General features: G+C 38.4%; 1 protein-coding gene across 3 annotated transcripts in view; it reads right to left on the bottom strand.

Annotated features, from left to right (window-relative positions):
* SHCBP1 (SHC binding and spindle associated 1) overlaps positions 1–24,537 on the bottom strand; it is a 28,445-nt gene extending 3,908 nt beyond the window's left edge. The window contains exons 1-10 of one of the 3 annotated variants that reach the window (XM_021704915.1): positions 24,429–24,537; positions 20,798–20,851; positions 20,392–20,507; positions 18,744–18,952; positions 13,220–13,312; positions 10,034–10,267; positions 9,775–9,943; positions 9,358–9,478; positions 6,197–6,328; positions 5,438–5,556 (exon numbers count right to left, since the gene is read on the bottom strand). In XM_021704915.1, the coding sequence (XP_021560590.1) occupies positions 5,438–5,556; positions 6,197–6,328; positions 9,358–9,478; positions 9,775–9,943; positions 10,034–10,267; positions 13,220–13,312; positions 18,744–18,952; positions 20,392–20,507; positions 20,798–20,851; positions 24,429–24,537 (1,356 nt within the window). Of the gene's footprint in view, positions 1–5,437; positions 5,557–6,196; positions 6,329–9,357; positions 9,479–9,774; positions 9,944–10,033; positions 10,268–13,219; positions 13,313–18,743; positions 18,953–20,391; positions 20,508–20,683; positions 20,852–24,428 lie in introns of all 3 variants that reach the window. The other 2 variants (XM_021704909.1, XM_021704923.1) reach the window with 2 other exon arrangements.
* Positions 24,538–25,447: the final 910 nt, after the last annotated feature.

Raw genomic sequence — 25,447 nt, forward strand, 5'->3', positions numbered from 1 at the left:
TGAACATCCTCTCTGAGATAGTCAATTAGTTGGAGAACAGTATGAGTCTAGTAAAATATTGTAACATAAGGATAGAAAAAAGACCCGATATTTTTAAAAACACATCAGTTTTAAAACATCCCAACATAACTTAAAAATCACTTCTATGAGCTAAACAATTAATGGCCTCCACTACTACACACATGTTAAAATTAGCAGCCAATTCAAGTGTCTCATTTATACAAAGTAACCAGAAAGATCCATGCATGCCCCAATTCTTTCATACTGTCCCTTGGGACCACATGGTACCAATTAAGAAGTAATAGTAACAGTAATAATTTATTTCCTGAAGTTATACTAAGCACTTCGGGAAGTAAAAATAATTTACTCAAACCTCTATAGTTATTTAAGAAATCACTTTTTGGAATAATTTCATACACAATATCACACATGAAGAAGAGCTGCTATTAACCATTTATAACACACCTACTGCATGTATATTGAGTTGTTTCTCTAAGAGTAATACATGCCATGAGAAAACATTTATTATTAATTCCCCCTTTGGGGATCCGAGAACATATATGCCCACATGGCCCACCACACACCAGGGTAACTCTCTGTTAGGTTAAAGATCTGCTAAGTGGGCTTTCTTCCCCAGACTTGAGGCTGAAGAAGCTGGCAATCCATAAACACCAGACACAGACCAGAAAAGCCTCCTGAAAAGCCTGCTCTCTCTAGCCAAAGGACCAGGCAGCCCAGAGAGAAAACTTTCAGACAATTATAGCTCCATTCCAGCCAAACACCAAAGATAAAAACAGTGGCCCATCCCCATGCATGCTGGCAAATGCCAAGAGAGAACAGAATTCCACCTTCTCAAGGCTGTTACCAGGCACCCCAACTCTCCCCATGGTGTGGTGTCAGAGAAGGCCAATCAAGAAGCCAGGATGTGCATACCCACCAGCCAATAACAAGGCCCTAGCAGCATCAGTGGAGACTACACACTCCCACCCGACAGTAACAAAGGGCCACTCCCCCTCCCCACTAGAGTGCTATCAGAGCAGGCCTGGTAGAAGTCTGGACTTTCACCATTGCCCAGTGGTAACAAGGCCACTGCTGTGGGCCACAGTGTCAGTGGACACCATGTAAGAAACCAGAATTTCCAACCCCTCTCAGCAGTAACACCTCCCCCATTCAAACCGGGTATCAATGGAGGCTAAATGGGGAACCTGGACTTCTATGACCCTCCACCTGGCAGTAACAAGGCAGTGGCCTCCACCCCATCCCTTCCTGCAGTGGTGTCACTAAAACAGAAGATCCAGGCTCTCATAATACAGTACAAAATACCCAGGTTTTAGTTGAAAATCACTTGCCATACCAAGAGCAAGGAAGATGTCAAACTGAATAAGATGGTCAATAGATGCCAAAACCAAGATGTCCAGAGATGTTAGAATTAGCTGACAATCATTTTAAAGCAGCCATGTTAAAAATGTTTAATGAGTAATTATGAACATACTTAAAACAAATGAAAAATGAAAGGCACATACAGAAATAGAAAGTCTCAGCGAAGAAACAGAAAATATAAAGGACCAAATGGAAATTTCAGAACTCAAAAATAACAAATAAAGAGCTCCGTGGATGGGCTCACCAGCAGAAAGGAAAAGACAGAGCAAAGATTCAGCGAACTGGGAAGACAGAACAGAAATTACCCAATCTGAACAACAGAGAGAGAATGCACTGAAAAAGAAAAGTGAATAAAGCCTCAGGGACCTGTGGGACTATAATAAACTTACCAATATCAAGAATAAAATGAGACAGCAGCACTGACCCTGCAGACATCCAAAAATTAAAGGAACACTACAAACAACTCAAAACATGTAAACTTGACAACTTAGCAGAAGAGATGTCACCTGCCTCCCCAGGCTGGTGTGAGGCCTAAGAGGCTGGGTGGGAGGTGGTGCATATAACACCCGTAACACCAGAAGCCATGCTACCACTGCCAACAAACAGGAAAGCCCTTCACCACCACCCTGGTGCCCACTCACAGGGGCTCTGTAACCTATGAGCATATCTGCTAACTCACCTCATACAAAATAGGTCATTTGAACAGCCCCATAACTACTAAGGAAATTGAATTCATAATTTTAAAACTGCCAAAAAAGAAATCTCCAGGTCGAGATGGTTTCACTGGAAAAACCTACTAAACATTTAAAGAATTAATGCAAGCTAGTGAAGGGAACACTTCTAAATTTGTTTTATGAAGCTAATATCCTGATGCCAAAACTTGACAAAGACAGTGCAAATAAAGAAAACTTCAATATCCCTCATGAATACAGATGTAAAAACTCCTCACAAAATATTAGCAAATATAATACAACAATATATAAAAAAATATACACTATGACTAAATTGTGTTTATTCTAGGGATGCAAAACTGGTTCAAAATTTGAAAAAACAATGTAATCCACCATTTCTTTTGTACAAAAAGAAAAATCATGTAATCATATGAAATGATGAAGAAAAAACATCTGACAAATGTCAACACACATTCATTATAAAAATTCTCACAATACAAAAATAGAGAACTTCTTCAACTTGATAAAAAATATCTACAGGGCACCTCGGTGGCTCAGTCGGTTAAGTGTCTGCCTTTGGATCAGGTCATGATCTCAGGGTCCTGTGATTGAGCCCCATGTCGGGCTCCCAGCTCAGCGGGGAGCCTGCTTCTCCCTCTCCCTCTGCCTTTCCCATGGATTGTGCTCTGTCTCTCTCTCTCTCTCTCTCAAATGAATAAATAAAATCTTGAAAAAAAAAAGAAAGAATATCTACAAAAAGCCTACTTACCCTGTACTTAATGGTATAATACTGATACATTCTCCCTAATATCGAGAACAAGGTAAAGATGTCCACTCTGACCACTCTTATTCAACATAGTGCTAGAAGTTCTAGTCAGTGCCGTAAAGCAAAAAAAGGAAACAAAACCATACAGATCAGAAAGGAAGAAATAAAACTGTCCCTATTTGCAGATGACATGATTGTCTACATAGGAAATCCCAAGGAATCTACAACAACACTCCTAGAACTAAGAAAAGTCAGGAAGGTCACATGAGATAAGACAAAAGTCAATTGTGTTTCTATACAGTAGAAATGAACACATGGAATTGAAATTAAAAACACGAGATGACTTACAATCACCTAAAAAAATGAAATATTTACATACAAATCTAACAAAATACATACAAGACTTGTATACTGAAAATTATAGAAATGCTGACGAAAGAAATCAAAGATGTAAATAAATGGGAGAGACACAGTGTTCACAACATTGGAAGATTCAACATAAAAAAGATGTCCATCCTCCCCAAATTGATATACAGGTTTACTAGAATTCATATCACAATCTCAGCTAGATTTTTTGTAGATAGAGACAATATTTTTCTAAAACTTTTATTGAAAGGCAAAGGAACTAGAATAGCTGAAGCAATTTTAGAAAAGACCAATAAAGTGGGAGGAATCACTCTATCAGATTTTAAGACTTTACAGTAGCAGGTTATGGTGGAGGGATAGCTACACAGATCAGTGGAACGGAACAGAGAACCCAGAAATGGGCCCACACAAATTTCCCAGATGATTTTTGACAAAGGTGCAAAACCAATCTCTTGGAAGAAGGACAGGCTTTTCAAGAGATGATGTGGTTACAATTGAACATCTATGGGCAAATAAATAAACCTTAACCTAAAACTCACATTAACACCAAAATTTACTCAAAAATAGATCATGATCTTAAGTGTAAAAGGTAAACTATAAAATTTTTAGGAAAAAAAAAAAAGAGAAAATCTTTGCGATCTAAGGCTGGGCAAAGAGTTCTTACACTTAACACCAAAAGCACTGCCCATACAAGGAAAAATCGATAAATTATACTTCATCAAAATTTAAAGCTTTGCTCTATAAAAGCCTGTGTGAAGAAAATGAAAAGATAAGCTATAGACTAGCATAAAAATCTGCAGGGGCACCTGGGTGGCTCAGTCGGTTGAGCATCCAACTCTTGATTTTGACTTGGGTCATGATTTCAGGGTCATGGGATCAAGCCCCAGGTAGGGCTCTGAGCTGGACATGGTGCCATGGCTGGACTTGGGATTCTCTCTCTCCCTCTCTCTCTGCCCTTCCCTCCCCACCTGCTCGCAGACGTGTGTGCACGTTCTCTCTCTCTCTCAAAAAAAAAAAAATCTGCAAAACAAATACCCACCAGAGGACTAGTATCTAGAATATAAAAAGAACTCTCAAAACTCTACAGTAAAAAAGAATAATCTAATTAGAAAATGGGCAGAAGTCACAAATAGACATTTCACTGAAGAGAAGGATGGCAAGTAAGCATATGAAAAAATGTTCCACATCACTAACCACTAGGTAAATGCAAATTAAAACCATACACCTATCAGAATGGCTAAAATTAAACAGTAAAAATACCAAATGCTGGTGAGGATATGGAGAAACTGTATCATTCAAACATCATTGATGGGAATGTAAAATGATATAACTACCCTGGAAAAGTTTGACCATGTCTTTAAAAAGGGTATATAGTAGATGCAGCTACCATGTGACCTACAACCACACTCCCGGGCATTTACTCCAGAGAAATGAAAACTGTTCACATAGTAACCTGTGCACAAATGTTTGCTGCAGCTTGATTTACAATAGCCAAAACCTGGAAACAATCCAGATATCCTTCAACAGGTGAACAGTTAAACAAACTGTGCAACAACCATATGCTGGAATACTATTCAGCAATAAAAAAGAACAAACACTTGGTACCTACAACTTGGATGAAGTTCCAGAAAACTGTGCTGAGTGAAAAAACTCAATCCCAGAAGGTTATGATGATTTACATTTACATAACATTCTTGAAATAGTGAAATAACAGAAATGGAGAAGAGAGAGATTTAAAAAGTCTGTAGGAGAAGCAAGTGGATGTCGCTATCAAAAGGCAATATGCAGGATCCTTGGAATGATGGAAATACTCAACTTGACTGAGTGGATGCTATCCTGTTGTGCTATTGTACTACAGTTTTGCAAGATGTTACAACTGGGGGAAACTAGTACAGAATACACATATAGGATCTCTGTATTACTTCTTACAACAACATATTATCTCAGCAATTCTCTCAAAACAAAAAGTCTAATTAAAAAACAAAAGCAACTGAGCTTCAATTGCTACAAAATCATTTATAAAGTTAAGAAATGTGAAGGGTCTAAATTTCTCAAAGTTACCACAGAGAAACTGAGATTTCTTATTTTTCTTCCTTATACAACTGAAATCTGCCTGACTTAGTACATAAAAGTGTCTGACCTGCTTTGAAGAAAGAGAACAGGAGTCTGTATTTACATGTTGGTCCGACATTTTGTTTATGTATTTAGAACTTAAACCTAAGCTACTTCCCCAAAGGATAAGAGATTTTCCTACCTTGGCACCATATAAATCCGAGTTCTTCATTAAAAATTCTGCTGATGTTCGCACTGTGACTCCTGTAGTTTCACACTGCAGCACACAGTTTTCCAATGTGGTCTTACCACGGTGAATGACTAGGATGAAAACATGCAGTCAAATGCTTTCAGTAATGTGTGTTTCCAGTATTAGAAATGGTCTAGAGCTGAAATTAGGTGGTCTAAATATTTCTCTAGCTACCATTTAAACTTTGTTACTGGAATTACAAATTCATAATATACAAAATAATGACTAAAATCTAAAAGCAGCATTCTTAAAAACAAATGAATTGATCTCAGAAATGCAAAATTAGGTTAAAAAGCACTTTTCATTACCAAAAAAGTATCAGAAAGTAACTTTCATGAGTATCTTGGAAGGGAGAAAAAAAAGGAGACCCAATTTAAGAAAGGGGAATACAGATTCTAGAAAACCAATACCAGCACAATGTGAATAGAGCTGCATTGAGTCTAGGGCTAAGTCAAATACAAAGAACACAGACCACAATATTGGAATGTTTAAAAAAAAAAAAATGATCACAAGGAAACCAATATTAAACTAACAAATTTTCAAGAATAGACTATTTTTTAGAGTAAGCTTCCTAAGTCATCATGTTATGTACATAAATAATCAGCCTTCCATATACTCAAAAGTGGTTTATTAAATTGCATCTTCCAGGAAAAGTAAAGTTTTCTTTTAAAATCTGAAACAAAATAATACAGGAAATATTCACATACTTACTCAAGATTCCTTCTACAGCATCATGCTGAATAAATTTTATTCCTGAGATTTTAATATCCACACCTGTACAATCCACAAAAGTATCTCCTTTGCCCCTCTTTTCTATCACAATATCATCTGGTAGACCATATCCTAAGGAAGAGAACAAGAGCATTTAAGATGGGTGAGGGGAAATGTCTAAACATAAAACTGCTACAATAGATTTCTCTATTTCAATGGCTCCAAATGATATGAGACCAGTCAACCAAGTTGCATTTAAATAAAATCTAATTATCTCCCCACATATCTTGTTTAATTTAAACCAGGGTATACAACTTTTAATAATAACAATTCCTCAATTTGCCACCATATCAGGAAGACTACCCTATCAACCAACTCAGACTAACTCAGCACTAAATTTGCTTATAAAACTGCTATATAAAAATAAATAACCCTAAATACAGCTGGTTCAAAAAGCTTTAAAGCATTTAACCCTTATAGGTTTTTTCCCAACTCTAAAATTCTATTATTCTAATATAAATTAGGTTTAAAAACCTAAGTATTTCTCAAGATTTTCTAATTTTAGTAGTCTCTTAGACTGACTTAGAATGTGACAAACTGACTTAAAACATTTTAATTATTGAAAAAATAGGTCTACCTTGTAAACCAATAAAAAAACATTGGATCTCTACAAATCCCAAACTAATAATACAGGCCAGACCTCTGAACAGGGTACAAAAAACTGGAATATCAGAAAACTAGAGAAGTTGCCTGACTTTTATCATAAAACAAAGCACATAGACAAAGCTGTAAGAAATAACTCTCGTTGTCTAAGATGAGTCTTTGCTTGAGTAAATGAAAGCAGTCACTACATTAAAGGCAAAACCAGTGAAGTTGTACTCAAAGGACACAGACAAGCTTTCAGGGGCACTGAAGGAGAATGCAAGAGGACTCCATACTCGGGAATGCTGCCAGTGGTGGACTCTGGATGACTGGATTATAAGTATTTTTTTTCCCTGATTCTTTTTGTGTCTGCCTGTAGTTGGAACATTTTCTTTAATAACCATTGTTTTTTATCATCAAAAAAAAAATTTAAAAATCAAATGTCATATTGAGAAAAAAACAGATTACTGCATAAACAAGCTACATATTCTTAGTAGTTTAAAACATAAAACCATCACTTAAGTGAATATATGTTCTAAACAAGAAAGAAAAACCCTACTACAAGTACTGTTAACACCCTACACACAGTGGTACTCAATTATATACCTCCTGTGATAAGTGTTAGCTATAGATCAGAAAGATATCAGATAACCTTTAATCTTACTCATGAACAAGTACTCCATAAATTCACATTTGAGATACCATAGGATTTCTCAAATTCTCAGAAATGCCTTCTATCAGTAAATCTAGTTATCTTTACACTTAACTATCAGAATTCTATATGGTTATTTATTATACTTTGGCAATTTCATTATTAACATCCTTACCAATCTAGGAAGAACTCTTATCCACCATACAATCTATAATATCAATGCTATTTTCACTAGGCCAAAAAGTAAAGTGTTTTTATTGCAGTGATTTATCCTGCAGATGTGTTATTTATACACACACATCTATTATATATCAAATATTGGAGAGGAGAAAGAACAAAAATTACATACATAAAACAAAAAAGGGGGTGAGGTGATGTATTAGTGAACAGCAGGAAATTAAACTCCCAGCCTTGCTTCCATTAAGAAGTTTTGACAAGATAAAGATAAAGAACATAGCTTAAGCAGTTTGTGGACAGCTGCACAAGTTCCAAAATAATAAACGATTTTTTGCATTACAAGCTTTATTGCTAACTTGAAGCTCTTTTGATAAATAGTTGAACAGGTGCATCTAAATTTGACATGTTATGGAAATACACAGGACAAGATGAACAATTGTAAAGTAACCTAAATTTAGGAATCACTCTAAATGTACAATAAGATTATGACTGCTAAAGTTATTTTTAATAGAATCTTTCAACATAAATGTTCTCAAAAGTACACTTTGGTTATGATACGAAGTGTAGAATTTGACATTCAGCAAGCTTTTATTTATTTATTTTTTTCTCTAGAGAGAGAGTGCAAGAGCATGAGTTGGAGAAGGGCAGAGGGAGAGGGAGAGAAGCAGACTCCCCACAGAGCGTGAAGCCCATAACGGGGTTTGATCCCAAGACCCTGAGATCATGACCTGAGCCAAAACCAAGAGTCAGACACTCAACTAACTGAGCCACCTTTAAAAGCCCCTCAGCAAGCTTTTAAATAATTAATAAGGATGCCTGGGTGGCTAAGTCTGTTTGGCATCTGCCTTCAGCTCAGGTCATGATCCCGGAGTTCTGGGATTGAGTCCCTGCTCGGTAGAGTCTGCTTCCCCCCCTCTGACCCCCACCCCTTGATCGTGCTCTCTCTTTCTCTCTCAAATAAATAAAATCTCTTAAAAAGAAAATTAAAAATAATTTAAAATAAAAAATAAAAAATTAATAAGATAAAAGTTTTTGGTCCACTTTCAAGTTGGACCTATACCCATGCAAAAATATGTTAAATTTAAAAACAAAAAACAAAAAAACATGCATCAACATATTCATAACATATAAGAAATAAGAGTAAGCAAGAAATAAAAAATAAACTCTAAAAAAATATTGCTAGGAAAAATTTTTATTCTAGAAATGAGATTTCCTCTTCATAAACCACCTACAATCTAGAAATATACTTCTTCCTAATGGTCTTTTTTTCTCTATGTGCTTGTTTTCCCCAACACATACAAAGAATCATACCTCAAGTTGCTCAAACATGGAGTCAATCCCCCATACACTTTATTTTTTTTTTTTTTTTAAGATTTTATTTATTTGACAGAGAGAGCACAAGCAGAGGGAGAGAAAGGGAGAAGCAGGTTCCCTGCTGAGCAAGGAGCCCAATGTGGGACTCGATCCCAGGACCCTGGGATCATGACCTGGGCTGAAGGCAGCCGCTTAACTGACTGAGCCACCCAGGCGTCCCCCTGATACACTTTAAATACTTTTAATATTTTAAGGCAACTCATTTGAAATCAAATGGATTAAATCATATTCTTGGAGCTTCAACAAGATCAGTGACTTACTGTTTTCTTAAGCGTATCATGCAAGAGAGTTTGGTTGCATGATATCCCAGACTCACCTTCCAACTCAATGGAATCAGCAATGGCGAATGTGCCATGTACCATGTAATGGCCAGGACAAACAATCACAGTGTCCCCTTCATAGCAGGCATTTATAGCAGACAACGGGTCACTATGGAACTAGAAAACAACAACAGATTGCAAATATACACCCCCCAAAATGGCAACCTACATATCACTCCAGGTACCCTCCTGCTTCACTTTATAAAGGGAGCCCAAACTGCATACTTAAGTATCTCCTCATGATCAACACATGCTTGGTAAGTCACTAATGCTGATGAAAGGCAGGGCTCTCACTACTACCCATTTCACAAATAAACAACTCTGGTAAGCTCCTGTAAACGCTTTGTAGGATTCAGGAAAACCGGAGTGAATTAGAAGGAAAAAAGCCACCTGAGGTAAAAACCTCCTTTTACCTGAATTTCTGTTTCCTCCTTACAAGGCTCCTGACAAAGCCTGTCCCTGAGCAGAGACCGCAGTAGACCAGTCATCATGGTGGAGGAGACCACATGCATGACCTTCTGACCATTTGGACGAATGCCCTTTGCTTGGATGTTCGAATTCTTCTGATAACCAAACACGTATCTTAGAGAAACCAACAGACCCATCAGTTCTTAGTAAGACAGCTGGTTAGAAAAGATGCCAACTAACTAAGAATAACAAAGACACACATACCTCAACAAAGGATTCTCAATGAGTTTTAGCTTTTGTTTCAACTGTTCAATCTCTGAATACAATTTTAACCCTTCAACCATGGAGATGTTTTCCTGCTCAGAATCAGAGTTACAATTTGACAAACTGCTTCTCAGATTTAAAAATGTCCTGTAACTCTCCTCACATTGGGACAACAGATTGCGGTAATCAACAATAAGTCCTGAAGGAACTCGGTCTTCAAGGATGTCATAATGCCTGAAAGTTTAAAAGCAAATTGAAATCCACTGCCTTTCTGACACATTTTCCTATCATTAAAACAACCCATTTAGTCCTCAAAGACCAGAAAGAAAAGCATTTTATCATACATAACTCAGGTACATGGAAAGTCTTTCTGAATAGCACTCTATTATAAGTGGAAGCTATTGAAAGTTTTAAGGACCACTTCATTAAGGTCACTAACTTTTCTTGTTATGGGGAGTTGCTGGGTTTTGTCCTTAGATCCAAGCATTTGTGCTTTAGAAACACTGAAATTCACATTTTACCATTTGTAATCATTATTTAATAAAAAATTATGTTCTCATATATTAGATTCTTAATAAGCAGATGTCAGAGGGCAATCTGGGGGTGTGGGGGGGGGGGAGGGACGTATCCCAATAGTTTCACAACAATGTTGAAGATTACCATATTTATAGGATCAAAAATTAAAAATGATTCAAGCATTGGCTTTAGTCCTTCCTCACATTTAAAGCACTACAGCACAAAATTATGCTGAATATTCTCTTAGGAAGATTATTACAGTATGTTTCAAAAACGTAAGTCTTTGAGATTCTCAGAAAAAAAATATAAAGCTGCCAGTACTAAACTAGAGAGTGATTAAAACAAAATAACCTTGTATTGGACAACCTTATTGGCACTTAAAATTTATTATTAGTTTATATACCTTCTCAAACATATAGACAGAACCAAAAGTATTTCTAGATGCAATAAAATAATTTATGAATGTAGTACAATCACGTTAATGGATGTGAAATTAATGGATTTGAAAATAAACTGCAATTTTATTGTCATTACCTATAGTTTTAAAATAATTGCTTTATTTCTCAGTTAAAAGTGTATTGACTAGCTATGCCTGAGGCCAGAGTTTTTCAACCTTGGCTGCATATTAGAATCACTGGGGAGCTTTTAAAAATACAAATGCTCAGGTCCCCATTCAGACCAATTAAATTGGTCTCTAGAAATAGAGAGGTTTTTTTTAAAGTTCCTTGGGGATTCTAATGTGCAGTCAAGGTTGAAAACCATTGCCTTAGATGATGTTTTATCAACTTAGTCATGCTCTAAATAAGATAGGGGGAAAAACAAAACCACATCCTAAACAAATTTACATGAAATTACAGTTAACATTCAAACAGTATTTAAAATAAATAAAAAATAATTTTTTTCCACTTTTCAAGGAAATGAATTAGGTGAAGCTTGAAAAGCATGGATTTTGTCTGCTTTGGTTAATCCATACTCATTTAAAGATATTCTAGAAATCCACTTTGCAAACAAACAATTGGGAACCAAACCACTGACTGCTTGATCAGGTCTATTAAGTTATGAAGATTAAGACTCAAATTTTAAAAGAAGTTTCTTAGCATTTCCAATATCCATGCCAATCACCTTATTTCTTCTCATTAAAGTGATACTTTGTGGTCTGGAAGCAATGAACCAACATCTGTGTCTCAGACCCATAAGCTTTGAAGCACAGTGTTTTGAATTAAAAAGGAAAAACATTTACCTTACAGTACAAAATCAAGACAATATGGCTTGATTCCCTTTAAATCCTGCCTGTTGATAACACTACTCCTATCTTTGCCTAGGGACCTTCTATAGAGTCTGCCTACATTTGATAACATTCCAGTTTCCCCAACAAGTACCGTAGTTTCTTCTCCATAACTGAAAACAATTCCTCCCTTAGGCTTTCCCACCTGCCAGTGATGTACAAGGTATGTATGTAAATCATTTCTTGTTTTAACATGTAAAGCAGTCAACTCAGAATACAGTCCTTTCCAAGATCAAATTTGCTAGATACATAATACTCACCTACCATTACATTTCACTTCAATCAAAACCAATCATTGCTTTCTAAGAGCAAGTGTACCAAAACTAGAAAATATGTAAGCTTATTGAAATCCTGGCATTTTATTGAATACACTATGGGAAAACAGGAAATGCACAATGGAAAAACTGGAAAGGCTAAATAGAAATCATACATAATTCTAAATCAGGTAGAACCATTAACCAGATTTTTCACATATTTTTTTACTTATTATTTACTATATAAACCAAGAGAAACTTACTAAATCTAATTGGGTTCCACAAAAATGTAAAGGGTAACTGCCTTATCTTAGGTAACCAATCATCTTTCACAGAGGAAAAAAAATTTTTTTTGAGTGCAAGTTCTAATTTCTTATTGCAGCACTGCCTTTAAATTACCACTTATGAATAGAAGAAAAATTACCTGGTCTTAGAGTACCATCTAGTGGAAATCTGAATGAACATTTAATAAAATCAGTGCAGAACAACTACTTGGGTTGCATGGTTAAGCTAGGTTTTTTATAACGTAAGCATTTTTCCCTATTAAAATATGACAAATTAGAAAAAGAATGTGTTTCAGTATTTAGGAAATTTTTATGCACACTAATATTAACTGTTTAGTATTTTCATCCATTTGTCAAATAAGATTCAAAGACAAGAACTTGACAAAACACCCTGAAATAATTGTTAGTTTAACCTAGTGTGTTTTACTGTAGGAACTTAGAATAAAGCCAAATATTTTTTAAAGTACTCTTTTAAAAATTAAAGCAAAAGAAGTCTTCTATAATTCAACTAATTTCACTACTTTTCAAACAACTGTCTTTGAATTTAATACAGAGCTTTTTTTTTAAAACACATTAGCTCAACTGAGTTTTATTTAGACTTATAAAACAGTTAGCTATTTAACTTCAATGTCCCTGAACTCTGCTGTTACTCAGTTTATAAACTATGAGTAGGTTACTCTGCCCTTGCACAAGTTTCATTTAATAACTTTTCAATGGGTTATACTATTTGTATGGTGGCCTGTTCTTCTGTGTGTGGGCCCCTGAAGTATATATACACCAGATGGGTAAAATTAAACCATGGACAACAATTTTTCCAACATGTACAAGGTCACTAATAAATACTTACAATCTCAGGCGAGGTTCAACACATCTGACAAAATAATCATACTCATCCTCCTCTTCTTCATCCCAGCTCCTCCAAATGTTTTGATAGAAAAACCTGAAAAGGAAATTCATATCATTTAAATTCAATCACTGGCTCAGTGTTAAGGTTCGGAGGGGTGCAAGCTAAAGAGTAAAACAAAACTATCAGCTCCAGTAGACAATGTTGCATAAATGTTAGACTCGATAGTCAGGAGTCATAGAACTTCTATGGATTGGCTAAAGAAATTTTTCTACAACACTGGTTCCATTATGATCTTTAATTAGAACTATTTATTGGGGTGCCTGGGTGACTCAGTTACTTGACTGTCTGCCTTCAGCTCAGGTCATGATCCCAGAAACCTGGGATCAAGTCCCAGGTCGACTGAGCAGGGATTCTCCTTCTCCTTCTCCATCTGCCCCTCCCCGCACCAGCTTGTGCTCTAAATAAATAAATAAAATCAAAAAAAGAAGAAAAAGATTTATTGACCATCTATAATTGGGTGGATGGTAGTGCCATTTGTTAAGACAGAAAAGACTGGTAGAGAAACAGGTTTAGGTTAAAAACAGAGTTGTTTTCTCCATGTTTGAATGGAGATGCCTATCTGACCTCCAAGTGGATGATGTCAAGAGTCAAGATGAATATACAAGCCCAGAGCCCAAGGGAAAGGTCAGGGCTAAAAACATAAATCTGGGAGTTGTCAGCATATTGATGGCATTAAAGCAACGGATGAGATCATCTAGGGACATAATATAAAGCAGCAGTTCTCAAACCTGACTGCATGTTAGAGTCCCCTTGGAAGCTTTTAAAAATTGGTTCCCAAACCTATTCCAGACCAATAAATCAGAATCTTTGGGGGAGTTGGGGGTTAGATACAGAATTCAATTTTTTTAAACCTCTCCAAGTGATTTAACAAATTTTTATTATGGAAAATTTCAAACATATACAAAAGCAAGTAGTATAATGAATACCATGTATGCATCACCCAGCTTCAACAATTATCAGTGCATAGGCAATCTTTTTTCATCTCTACCCTACCCACTTACTTCTCTGCTCCCCACCCCCACCATCCCAACACTGGATTACTTTAAAGCAAATGTCAAACATAGAACATCATTCACAAAATTCAGTATGTAGCTTTAAAATAAATCTGGATATCAAGAAAATGTCATAATTCCCTTAATATCCAAATATCCAGTTAGTGTTGAATTTTCCCTGTTTGTCTCTTCGGCTATTGTTGCTGTTGTTTTATCATTGGCTTGTTCAAGTAAGGATCCAAACAAGGGTCAACCATTGCATTTAATTAAATCACTTTTATTCTACAGATTATCCCCCCCTCCTTTTCTCCTTGCAATTTATTTAACAGTTTTCCACACTCTGAATTTTATTGATTGCATCCCCATGGGGTCATTTAACATGTTCTTCTGTTTCTTTTACTTCTGGTAAACAGACAGTAAGATCTAAAGACTTGATCAGCTTTAGGAAAGATTTTTTTTAGCAAGGGTACTTAAAAGGAGACACAATGTACTTCCATCAGGAAGTATATGATACCTGGTCATCTCTTCTGATGATGAGGTTAAGAAACCATTGGATTCAGGTTTGTCAGCCTGATACATCCACTACCACGTTCCCCCTGTGAGTTTTTAACCAATGGTTATAGTAGCCAATCATGATCATTGCCTAGAACCTTTATTTATTATAAGTTGTAAAATATTAATATTCTGATCCTATCGTTCTCTCTTCATGTATTAGTTAGAACACTCCTATAAAAAATGATCAGAAGAGCACCACCAAAAATAGTGGGTGGTTTCTTTTTTTTTTTTTTTTAAAAAAATTTTTTAAAAAAAGGAAATTTACCTGTAACCCAAATTTGTGAGTTATTTTTTTTTTTTTTTTTTTTCAAATAATGCTTAGAAAAAAGTGAATTTACCTGTAATCCCACTATGAGAGATAACTGTTTTCAACAGTCTGGCATAAACATGCTTTCCAGACTTTGTCTCCATGAATGTGTATACATGTGTATATGTAGGTGTGTGTGTGCATGCACACACTCATGCACACACATGTTCTCTTTAATTAAAAGAGGACAATACTATACATGCTGTGGGGAAGATTGCTGTATGCACTTAACATAAAATCCTAATAACCTGGCCTTTTATATAAATTTGACCAGCAGGACGATAATGAGTAAAGGCAGCCAGGGGAGGCAGTAACAGTGGTCCATTCGATGGGTTAAGAGAATTTATCAGTGGCATTGTTTATGAATACCAGAGCATTGTGAATAAAAGCACACTGATTAAAAAAAAAAAACCACTCCTATAAAATAACAATTCCAGGTGATTCTAATGTGCTTCCAAGGCTGATTAAAGAGAGAGAAGGGTAACTAGTCTAGGACGGATCCCTGGGTAACTCCAACATTTTAAAGTTTTGAGCAAGAGAGGAAAAGCAGGCCAAGATGACTAAGAAGCTGGAGGGGAGTGTGTTAAAAAGATGGAAATGATCAAATAACTAGAATGTGACCAAGAGGGAAAGCAAGATATGATCAGAGAAGAGGTGATGGGGAAGGAGAACATGGAGGACTTTGGTGACCTCAAGCACAATTTCAGTGGGGCTGTGGGGCAGAAGCATTACTGAAATGCCAAGAAGTGCAGACTGAAACTACACAGAACTGTCAAGAAGTTCTGCTGTGAAAAGGAGCAGTGAAAATGAAGCCATCTCTTAATCCTTGTAGATTGGACTGCCAGTCTCTTCATCCTCTAGAGTCATTCTTCTGTTGTTGTTTGGCGCTTTTTTTTTAAGATTTTTTTTTTTTTTTTAATTTGAGGGAGAGAGAGAGCACAAGAGCAAGGGGAGGGAGAAGCAGACTCTCCACTGAGCAGGGAGCCTGACACTAGGCTCGATCCCAGAATCCTGGATCATGACTTGAGCCGAAGACAGACGCTTAAAAAGAGAGCCACCCAGGTGTACCCTATAGAGTCATCTTTAAAAAAAAATGAACCTGAGCATGCCTTTACTCAATTAAAAAAACTGCTGGCTCCTACCCTCAGAATGAAGTTCAAAATCCTGAGCGTGGCAGTGTTCCATGGGTTCACAATCTGGCTATAGAGCTCCTCTCTTGCCTCAGACCTCCTACATGCCAACTCCCATTTCACAAGCTCTTGCAAACCTCCGTGTGACATACTGGTCAGGCTGTCCATCTTCTCCACCTGGTGAGCTTATACCCACATTTCAAGACCCAGCTCAAGTAGTAAGCTCACCAGTACCATACTGGACATTCATACACCATTCACATCTGCACCTCCTCTGGTGTTTATTCCCTCAAGACAGAAACCTTGACTTCTGCCATATCCACTCATATCTCCTCATCCCCCAGATCCACTCCACCATCAAGTCCCAGCCATCCTACCCTGTCGGGAAGCCTCCATGTGTCCTCTCCATACCCCACTCCCGTCCACTCTCTTGCCCCTCACCTGGTCTTCCTAGTCCATCTCCCTGCATGTTTTCCACACAGCAGCCAGAATGAACCTTTTAAAACAAAAAGCTGATCCTATTCACCTTTGAATAAAAACCTTTCAGTGCTTCCCCAGTGCTCTTAAAGACAAAAATGACTAACTGGCTGACAAAGCCCTGCATATTCTCCCTCCTGACAACCTTTAAGCTGGTTTCCTAAGCCTCCCTCATTACTGTCTGTGTTCCAGCCACACTGGCCTTTCAGCGCCTTAAACTTACTCAGCTCCTGAAACTGTTCCCTCCCCACCCCTGCCACAGTCCCTTTCCACCTTGCCAACACTTCAGACCCAAGTTCAAATGCCATTTCCTCAGGAGACAACCATGTAACAGTCAGTGACCTAGTCTTAGAACACTCTACCTCTTCACTGCACTCACTGCAGTTTCCAATCACATATACACCGTTGTGTGATTAAGATTCATCTCCCACCTTTAGATTGACAGCCCCCTGGTGATGGTGATTGTGTCAGTTTCATGTACCAGTCAAATCTCCCCTTCAATTCAGGACCCAGCACTTGAATATTCATTGAATAAACAAATGAGAACCTGAATAATTTGAAATTTTCTGGGCATTGACCAGAATCTGAGCCCTCAAAATGAAGAATAAATTTAGCCAGGCTCACCTTCAAATAATACCTTTACTAATTCTAAATACTAGTCTTTCTACCAACTTCAATACCCCTAGAGATTAGCTCCCTGACTCTTAATTTCCTAAACTCATCAATTATCCCTTTACCTTCAAATGCTTCAATTGACAGATTTTTTTCAAGTGAGAGAAACATAAGAGAATTATTCTGGTTCTGGACAGAAGCTAGTTGTTTAGATTTATATTGCTTGGCCTAATACTGAACATAAAGGATTAAAAGTTCTTGGATACAATTAGAAATTTTCCATAAGATCTTGGAAGCAGGGCCCGAGAAACATCCTGCTTCTTTGTAGAGCATTCAAATTAAGCTCAGCAAAACCAGGTTAACTCACTAATGGTTTAAAAACTGAAAACTATAAGACATTATGCCACACTATTAATGATCATTCTATTATCCAGTCTCCCAGTTGCTAGAGGAATAGAAGTCCATTTTTAAATAGACAAAAGTCAGCCTTCCTTAGTGAATATACTTACAACACAGAAGATCCAAAAGAACTATCTGTATCAGGAACTATCTGACAAAAGATTTATCTGATGATGGTTATCAGAGGGGAAGTGACTGGGGAGACGGGTGAAATAGGTGATGGGGACTAAGGAGTGCACTTGTGTGATGAGCACTGGGTGATGTATGGAACTGCTGAATTACTATATTGTACACCTGGAACTAATATAACACTGTATGTTAACTACACTGTACTTAAAATTTAAAAAAAAAAAAAAAAAACCGCTCACCACTTAATCCAGGTAGGAGCTTTCCTCCTCATTCAAAGGACAAGGAGTGTACATGTTCAAGTGGAAATCAAGTATGCCAAAAAAGGTTGAGAGGTATGAACATATACCCTAAGGTTCCTGAAAATGACCTAAGAAGACACCTTCTTTGGCCAGATACATTCTTGGGGCGGGGGGGGCGAGGGGGAATGTGTCTTTTATTGGTGCACAAGACATGGTGTACCACCTACCTCACTTTCTCTCCTTTCCTCATATTCAAGTACATCAACCATAAACCTTAGCATCCACAACTTTTAAGAGTTTCTAAACATATGCAAACCAAATGAAGAATCCCCTATCCTTTGTTAACATTTGGGGACACTGAATAAAAGCCATACAGGAATTCTGTGTATTTTCTTCAACTTTTCTATAAGTCTGAAATTATCTCAAAATGAAAATTTAAAATGCTTTTTAAATCTTTTTAATTTAAAAAAGATTCCCCTATCTTTGAATATTTTAAAATACTGCAGTGACCAACTTTATAGCATGAGTTTTAAATCTGGGTATATAACACAGACCAGAATTACTGCATTTCATCCAAAGTTTCTGGCCATGAGGTTATTTTTATCAACTCTCCTCTCTTCCTACCTGACATGTTCAATTGCAAGTGCTGTCTGGTCAAATACTCCAGAATCATCAAACACCACCCACAGCTCCTGCAGGGGCAACCGATGTTCCTTCAAATTGAGGAGCTCATTCATACACTCCAAGGTAAAAGAGCTCACTTGAGATTCACAGAGGTATGGGTCGGCAAGCCTCACCGCTGCCTTCAAGGCTGCAAAGTCCACATCGGTGACCTGAAATTTAAAATAATATGATTTACATGGAAATCAAAATTAAGATACTTAAAAAACACTACTAGTAGCCTGATTTTTTTTTTATGCGTGTAATGGGAACAGGGAGCCTTCTTCCATAATATAAAAAATAAACAAGAAGGGCCTGGCTCTTACCCAAATGGAGCTTACACTGTTAACTGAGGAGACAAACAAGATGGTGATGAGCATGTGACAAAGTATAACCAGTAGGGGTGGTGGTCTGGTTTTGCTGGGATGGTCGGGAGAAGTCACTTCTTAGCTGTGATGTACAGGACGAAAGGGAAGCAGCCATCTGAAGAGCAGGAAGGTGAAAAGGCCCTGTGGCAGAGAAAAGCTTGGCTGCTGGAGTAGCAGACAGGCAGTATTTTTTGCTGGAACCAAAGGAAAGAAAGGGGCCGGGACAGGGGCAGCAGGAGATGAGGTGAGAGAAAAGGGCAAAGAGATCAGGACAGAAAGGGCATTGGAAGGAGCTTGGATTTTGTATTCTCTAGACAATGAGAAGCTACAAAGCCAACACCAGGGCTTTGGTAAATGCAATGCATTCGAGGTTTTAAGCAGAGGAATGACACATTTCTCTCTTAAAACAATGACTTTGACAACTTTTAGAGAGTGGATCAGGATGGAGGTCGGGGGTTGGACGTGGACAGCCGACAGGGCAGATGACAACATTACCGTAACCAAATTAACAGGCCTTTACTGCAACCAAAGATATTAACATAATACGAAATTTAAATCACCAGGAACAGCTGCAACCCACTGCCTCTTCCATAATCACTGCAGTAAATGATATCATTTTCTAAAAGAGCTGCAGCAACAACTTGTATTCTCACTCCCTGGTTTAACATTTTAGTTAACAGGGTTTTCTGTGGTCCAGTTAACAAACACTGAGAAAAAGTCACAGCTGTAATTAGAATGCAAATTTAAGGTAAAAGGACCAGTCAGTTGAAAAATAAGATGTTTTTACTTTTGACAATGGGACACATTATCAAGAGATTGACCATATATCTACGGATTTGTTAGGCAAAATATAGGCCAGTTTTAAAATGCCTGCTTGGTTTGAGTTATTTAATGGGCTACAACTAAGAAGGTAAAAAATTAATTGAAATTCCATTGACTTCATAATGAGACCTCTTTATTTTTTAAATGGTCTCAAATACCTCCTCCACTTCATAGGTTTATAATTCATTTCCCCTTGTCAAAGGACACTGGAACTTTAACCATCTCAATTCCCTGGTAGCTCCTCCTTGGCTGCCTTTAAAATTTGCAGAACACTTCATACACCATGACAATTAGATGTGAAAAACATGCTATTTTCAATCAGCTCATAAACTTTAATTAAAAATAAGCACTTTGGCTGTAACAGTCTGAAGGAAAGTGCTTTTAGCTAGAGACAAATGTCTTAAAAACAGAATTAAATTTACCTCAACCAGCACCTCAAACACATTAGTGTGCCAGACTGCCCGCCATCCAGATGGTTCAAGGACCTTCTCCAAGAACTCAGCTGTGAATTCTCTTACTTCAGAGGCCTTGCAGTCAGCTACAAACAGATCAAACACAATAAGAATTGAGACTGCATAAAGCAGAGAAAAGTTAATAAATCCACTTTCTCAATACCAACTGGCAATCTGGAGACTGAGACAGACAATTTACTTGCAAACTGAAAAGATAAAAGCAGGGGGAAAAAAAAGGAAAAGAAAAGAAAAACCTACTCACCTAAAATGTAATCTTGATAAGCTTTGAATCGCTCATAGAACAAAAGTTGACTTGTCTGGAATATTTCTGGGAAATGAGTCTTTCCTGAAGGCACAAAACTTGGTAAACTGGAACCTGGCTTATCATGATTGCTACAATCACTGCATGAATCTTCATCTTGGAACAGACCTAAAAGAACAAAGAAAATAAGCAGGCTTAACTATCCTAGACACTTCCAGTGCTTATAGACTGCTTCTAATTTCATATCCTTGCTTAGAAATTCCAAACAAAATACAAACAAGAATTTGGGTGTTTTATTTACCTTTATCACTGTCAGAAATTAGTTTTCCAAACTTGAAAATATCTCAAAATCCAAGTTCTACTTCGAAACAATAAGAACTTAAAATCTTTCATAGGTTAGGTCTTTGTTGTTCTGTGAAGTTTTTCAGGGAGGCAGAGAAAAAGGGTCTTTTGATTCACTAGAAATCACTGAAGATCTCCTTCAAAGGTTAAAGCTATGATTCTTACTATAGTTAGCAACTTATAATGGTCAAATATCTTACAGTTATTTTTTTTTTCCCAAAACAATTCCATAAAGCTGAATTAAAGTTAGGAGCTGGTTTCCTATATTCCTTCACAAATGAGCTGAAGCGGGCGCCTGGGTGGCTCAGTCGTTAAGCGTCTGCCTTCGGCTCAGGTCATGATCCTGGGGTCCCGGGATCAAGTCCCACATCGGACTCCCTGCTCGGCGGGAGGCTTGCTTCTCCCTTTCCCACTCCCCCTGCTTGTGTTCCTGCTCTCGCTGTCTCTCTCTGTCAAACAAATAAAATCTTTAAAAAAAAAAACACACAAATGAGCTGAAGCTTCCCTTTATTTTCTGCAATATCAGTCAATGGCCCCTCAATAAACAGGGATGAGAGATTCTTTTTTTTTTTTTTTTAAAGATTTTACTTATTTATTTGACAGATAGAGAGACAGCACAAGTAGGCAGAGTGGCAGGCAGAGGGAGAGGGAAAAGCAGGCTTCCCGCTGAGCGGGGAGCCCGATGTAGGGCTCGATCCCAGGATCCTGGGATCATGACCTGAGCCGAAGGCAGCCGCTTAGCCGACTGAGCCACCCAGGCACCCCGGGATGAGAGATTCTTAATAATGTGTAAGGTTTACTTTGCTAAAGCTACTTCACTAAATGTTCCTCCTGATTTCAGTGATTGTCTAAAGAAAGGATTAGAAAATGCTAATCACATTAGGTTTGGGCTCTATGTAATTATGTTTCATAAGGCATGATTTGGTCAGTGGCATATCTAATTCTGTATAATACGATGGTTTGTTTTTGTTTTTTTTTTTAAGATTTTATTTATTTATTTGACAGAGAGAGACACAGCGAGAGAGGGAACACAAGCAGGGGGAGTGAGAGAGGGAGAAGCAGGCTTCCCGCAGAGCGGGGAGCCCAATGCGGGGCTCGAACCCAGGACCCTGGGGTCATGACCTGAGCTGAAGGCAGACCCTTAACGACTGAGCCACCCAGGCGCCCCTAATAACGATGTTTTTAATAGACAAAACAACTACTAAATAAACAATGCTGAGGGTAGCATTTAAGCTGGCAAAATAGTTTCCACAGGTTGTTTCAGGAAGGATATCTGAGACTATTATTAACAGCAATCTTTCTCTCCACCACACCCCACCCCACCGCCCCCTGCTCCTCATGTTTTCTCCTTCCTTCGACTTCTTTGCCTCTATTCAGGCCACCAGAACTACTTGACCCCACAAATGACCCACAGCCTACTCAAGTCTACTGCTCACATGCCAATGCACATGAGCCTCAGAGGACATCAATACCTCACTAGCTGTGTGGCAATCTCTCTGTGCCTCAGTTTCCTCTCCTATAAAGGGAAGATGAAGATAGCATGCCTATTTCAATTAAATTAAATAAATTACCTGTTAATCACTTACAACAGTACCCATCAAATAGTATATATAAATGTTTATTAAAGAAATAAGGGGCGCCTGGGTGGCTCAGTTGTTAAGTGTCTGCCTTCAGCTCAGGTCATGATCCCAGGGTCCTGGGATCGAGCCCCGCATCGGGCTCCCTGCTCAGCGGGAAGCCTGCATCTCCCTTTCCCACTCCCCCTGCTTGTGTTCCCTCTCTCACTGCGTCTCTCTCTGTCAAATAAATTAATCTTAAGAAAAAAAGAAAGAAATAATACCTTCTCCTCACACCCATTAGGATGGCTATTATCAAAAAACAAGAAAAACTTATCAAGGAAACAAGTGTTGGTGAGGATGTGGAGGAACAGGAACTCTCTTGTACACTGCTATAGGCAATGGAAAATGGTACATGGCTATGGGGAACAGTATGATGGTCCCTAAAAATTTAAAAATAGAATTACCATCCGATTCAGCAATTCCACTTCTGAGTATATATCCAAAAGAACTGAAAGCAGGATCTCCAAAAGATATTTGTACACCCATGCTCATTGCAGCATTATTCACAATAGCTAAGAGGTGGGAGCCACCCAAGTGTCCATTATTGGATGAATGGATAAGCAAAAGGTGATATCTACATACAAAGGAATATTATTCAACCTTAAAAAGGTAGGAAATGCTGACACCTGCTACATCATGGACGAACCCTGAGGACATTTCATGAGGTTAAATGAAATAAGCCAGTAACAGGAAGACAAATACTGTATGAATTCATTGATATGAGGTACCTAGAGTAGCCAAAGTCATAGAGACAGAAAGTATAATGCTGATAGCCAGGGGCTGGGAGAGGGGAAGATGGGGAGTGATAGGTACAGAGTTTCAATTTACAAGATGGAAGAGTTATGGGGAGGGATGGTGGTGACAGCTGCACAACAGTGTGAATATATTTAATACCACTGAACTATACAATTAAAAATGGTTAAGATGGTAAACTTTATGTGTATTTTAACACAATACAAAGAAGCAAAGAATACCTTACTTCGGCACAATTCTTTACAGCCACTTTGAAAGTACTACTTTTCACACATTATTTCAATTCACCTTCAACATTCTGTAGGACCATGGCTGTTTTCCAGATAGGAAAACCAAGGCCAAGTAATTTTTGCCAGTTAACAAGAGGGATTAGTAGTGGAATCAAGTCACATGTATGTTTTCTCCGTTTGCCAGGACTCTTTCCACTACATAATCCCACCGAAAATGTTAAAGGAAAAGTCTGAACAGCTTAAAATATTAGGAAAAAAACCATAACGGAATCTCCATAAAGAGGTAGACAGGACTGAAAATTATACTTGGGCTCTATTTTTAGACTCTGCCCGATCCTGGCTCGCTAACTTTGGGCGTGTCAGCTACCCTCAGTGCTCAGGGCAGCTACTGAGGCCAAGGGTTCACGTTTCTTTTCTTTTGGGAAAGGGTTCGTGATCTCCTCTGAGAATGAGATGAAAAAGAGGAGACGTCTCTCCACAGATGAACGCGCAAAAAACAAAACCCGGAAGCCCACCCAGACCTCCAGGTTGGAAATTCCTGAGCGGGCCCAACCCCCTTCCGTGTCAAGGAAGCTGAAGCCAGAGGGGAGAGAAGGAGACATGCCCAGGGTACCTCCCGACTTTGACGTTCTGAGAAGGGGTCGGAGCCTCTCACAGTCACCGCCGCCACCCTAGCCGCCGGGTCCGGAAGGCCGATAAGACCCAGGGGCCCTCGGAGGGTCCCGACGCCCCAAGCCACCGCGGCGGACACGGTCGGCTGCTAGGAGGCGGCTCCTCGGACCCGACAAGACGGGTACTCACCTTTCTCCAGAGGCGCTGGCTCCTCCTCGACCGCCCAGCCCGTGCGCTCCGGCTGCGGAATCATAGCCTGCGACCGCAGCCCGACACCCGCCAGCAATCCGTCAGCCATTTCAAATTTCCGCGGGCAGCCGTCTAGCCCTGTAACAAGGTGACGCAGGCGTTTCTGATTGGATGGTGGCCGAGGCTCTCGGGCCAATTAAAGGAAAGCGTACGTTGCCCCATTTCCGAACGAGCTCCGCCCCCTCCAGCCTCCTCTAATCCCGGTAACAGCGCCTTTGCGCCACCTGCTGGGCGGGCGGACCGCTCTTCCCGTCCTCGCTCTTGGTCTTTTGTTTACTGTGACTAACGTGGACAAAATTGAACTGGAACGTAATTTGGGATGATTTCTGAAACATTACCAAGCCATGCCCGGAAATGGGTATTAGCATAAGAAGCACTGAATTGGGGATCAAAAAACATAGTATTTACACTTGTTTCTGCCATTACGAGTGGTATTACCTTAAGCAAGTCACTTGACCCGTCGGAAGGTCATCTTCAGTTGTAATAGTGTATTGGCCTAGGTGGCTGTGAACTTTTCATCACTAAAAATCAGCCTCAGTGTCTCTCAACATCCCCCCCCAACCTCTCTCTCATTTGCTATGTACGCACACACACAATATTTTCAAAGAATGTCAAATCAAATTTAGTAAGTAAAAGTATGTTTTACCCATAATTATTAATGAAAGGTAACTGTAATCTCCAATAATAACAGCTAACATGTATTGAGTATTGTGTGCAAGACATCACCTATACTATCTTTTTCCCAGTTTTATTGAGAAATAATTGACCTACATCACCCTATAAGTTTAAGGCATGCAGTGTAACAATTTGATTTACATATATTGTGAAATGATTACCACCGTAGGTCCAGCTAACATCCATTTTCTTTTTTTTTTTTTAAGATTTTATTTATTTATTTATTTATTTGACATGGAGAGAGAGAGATCAGCAGGTAGAGGGAGAGGGAGAAGCAGGCTCCC

This window comes from Neomonachus schauinslandi, chromosome 16 (assembly GCF_002201575.2).
Source record: "Neomonachus schauinslandi chromosome 16, ASM220157v2, whole genome shotgun sequence".
Lineage (NCBI taxonomy): Eukaryota > Metazoa > Chordata > Mammalia > Carnivora > Phocidae > Neomonachus > Neomonachus schauinslandi.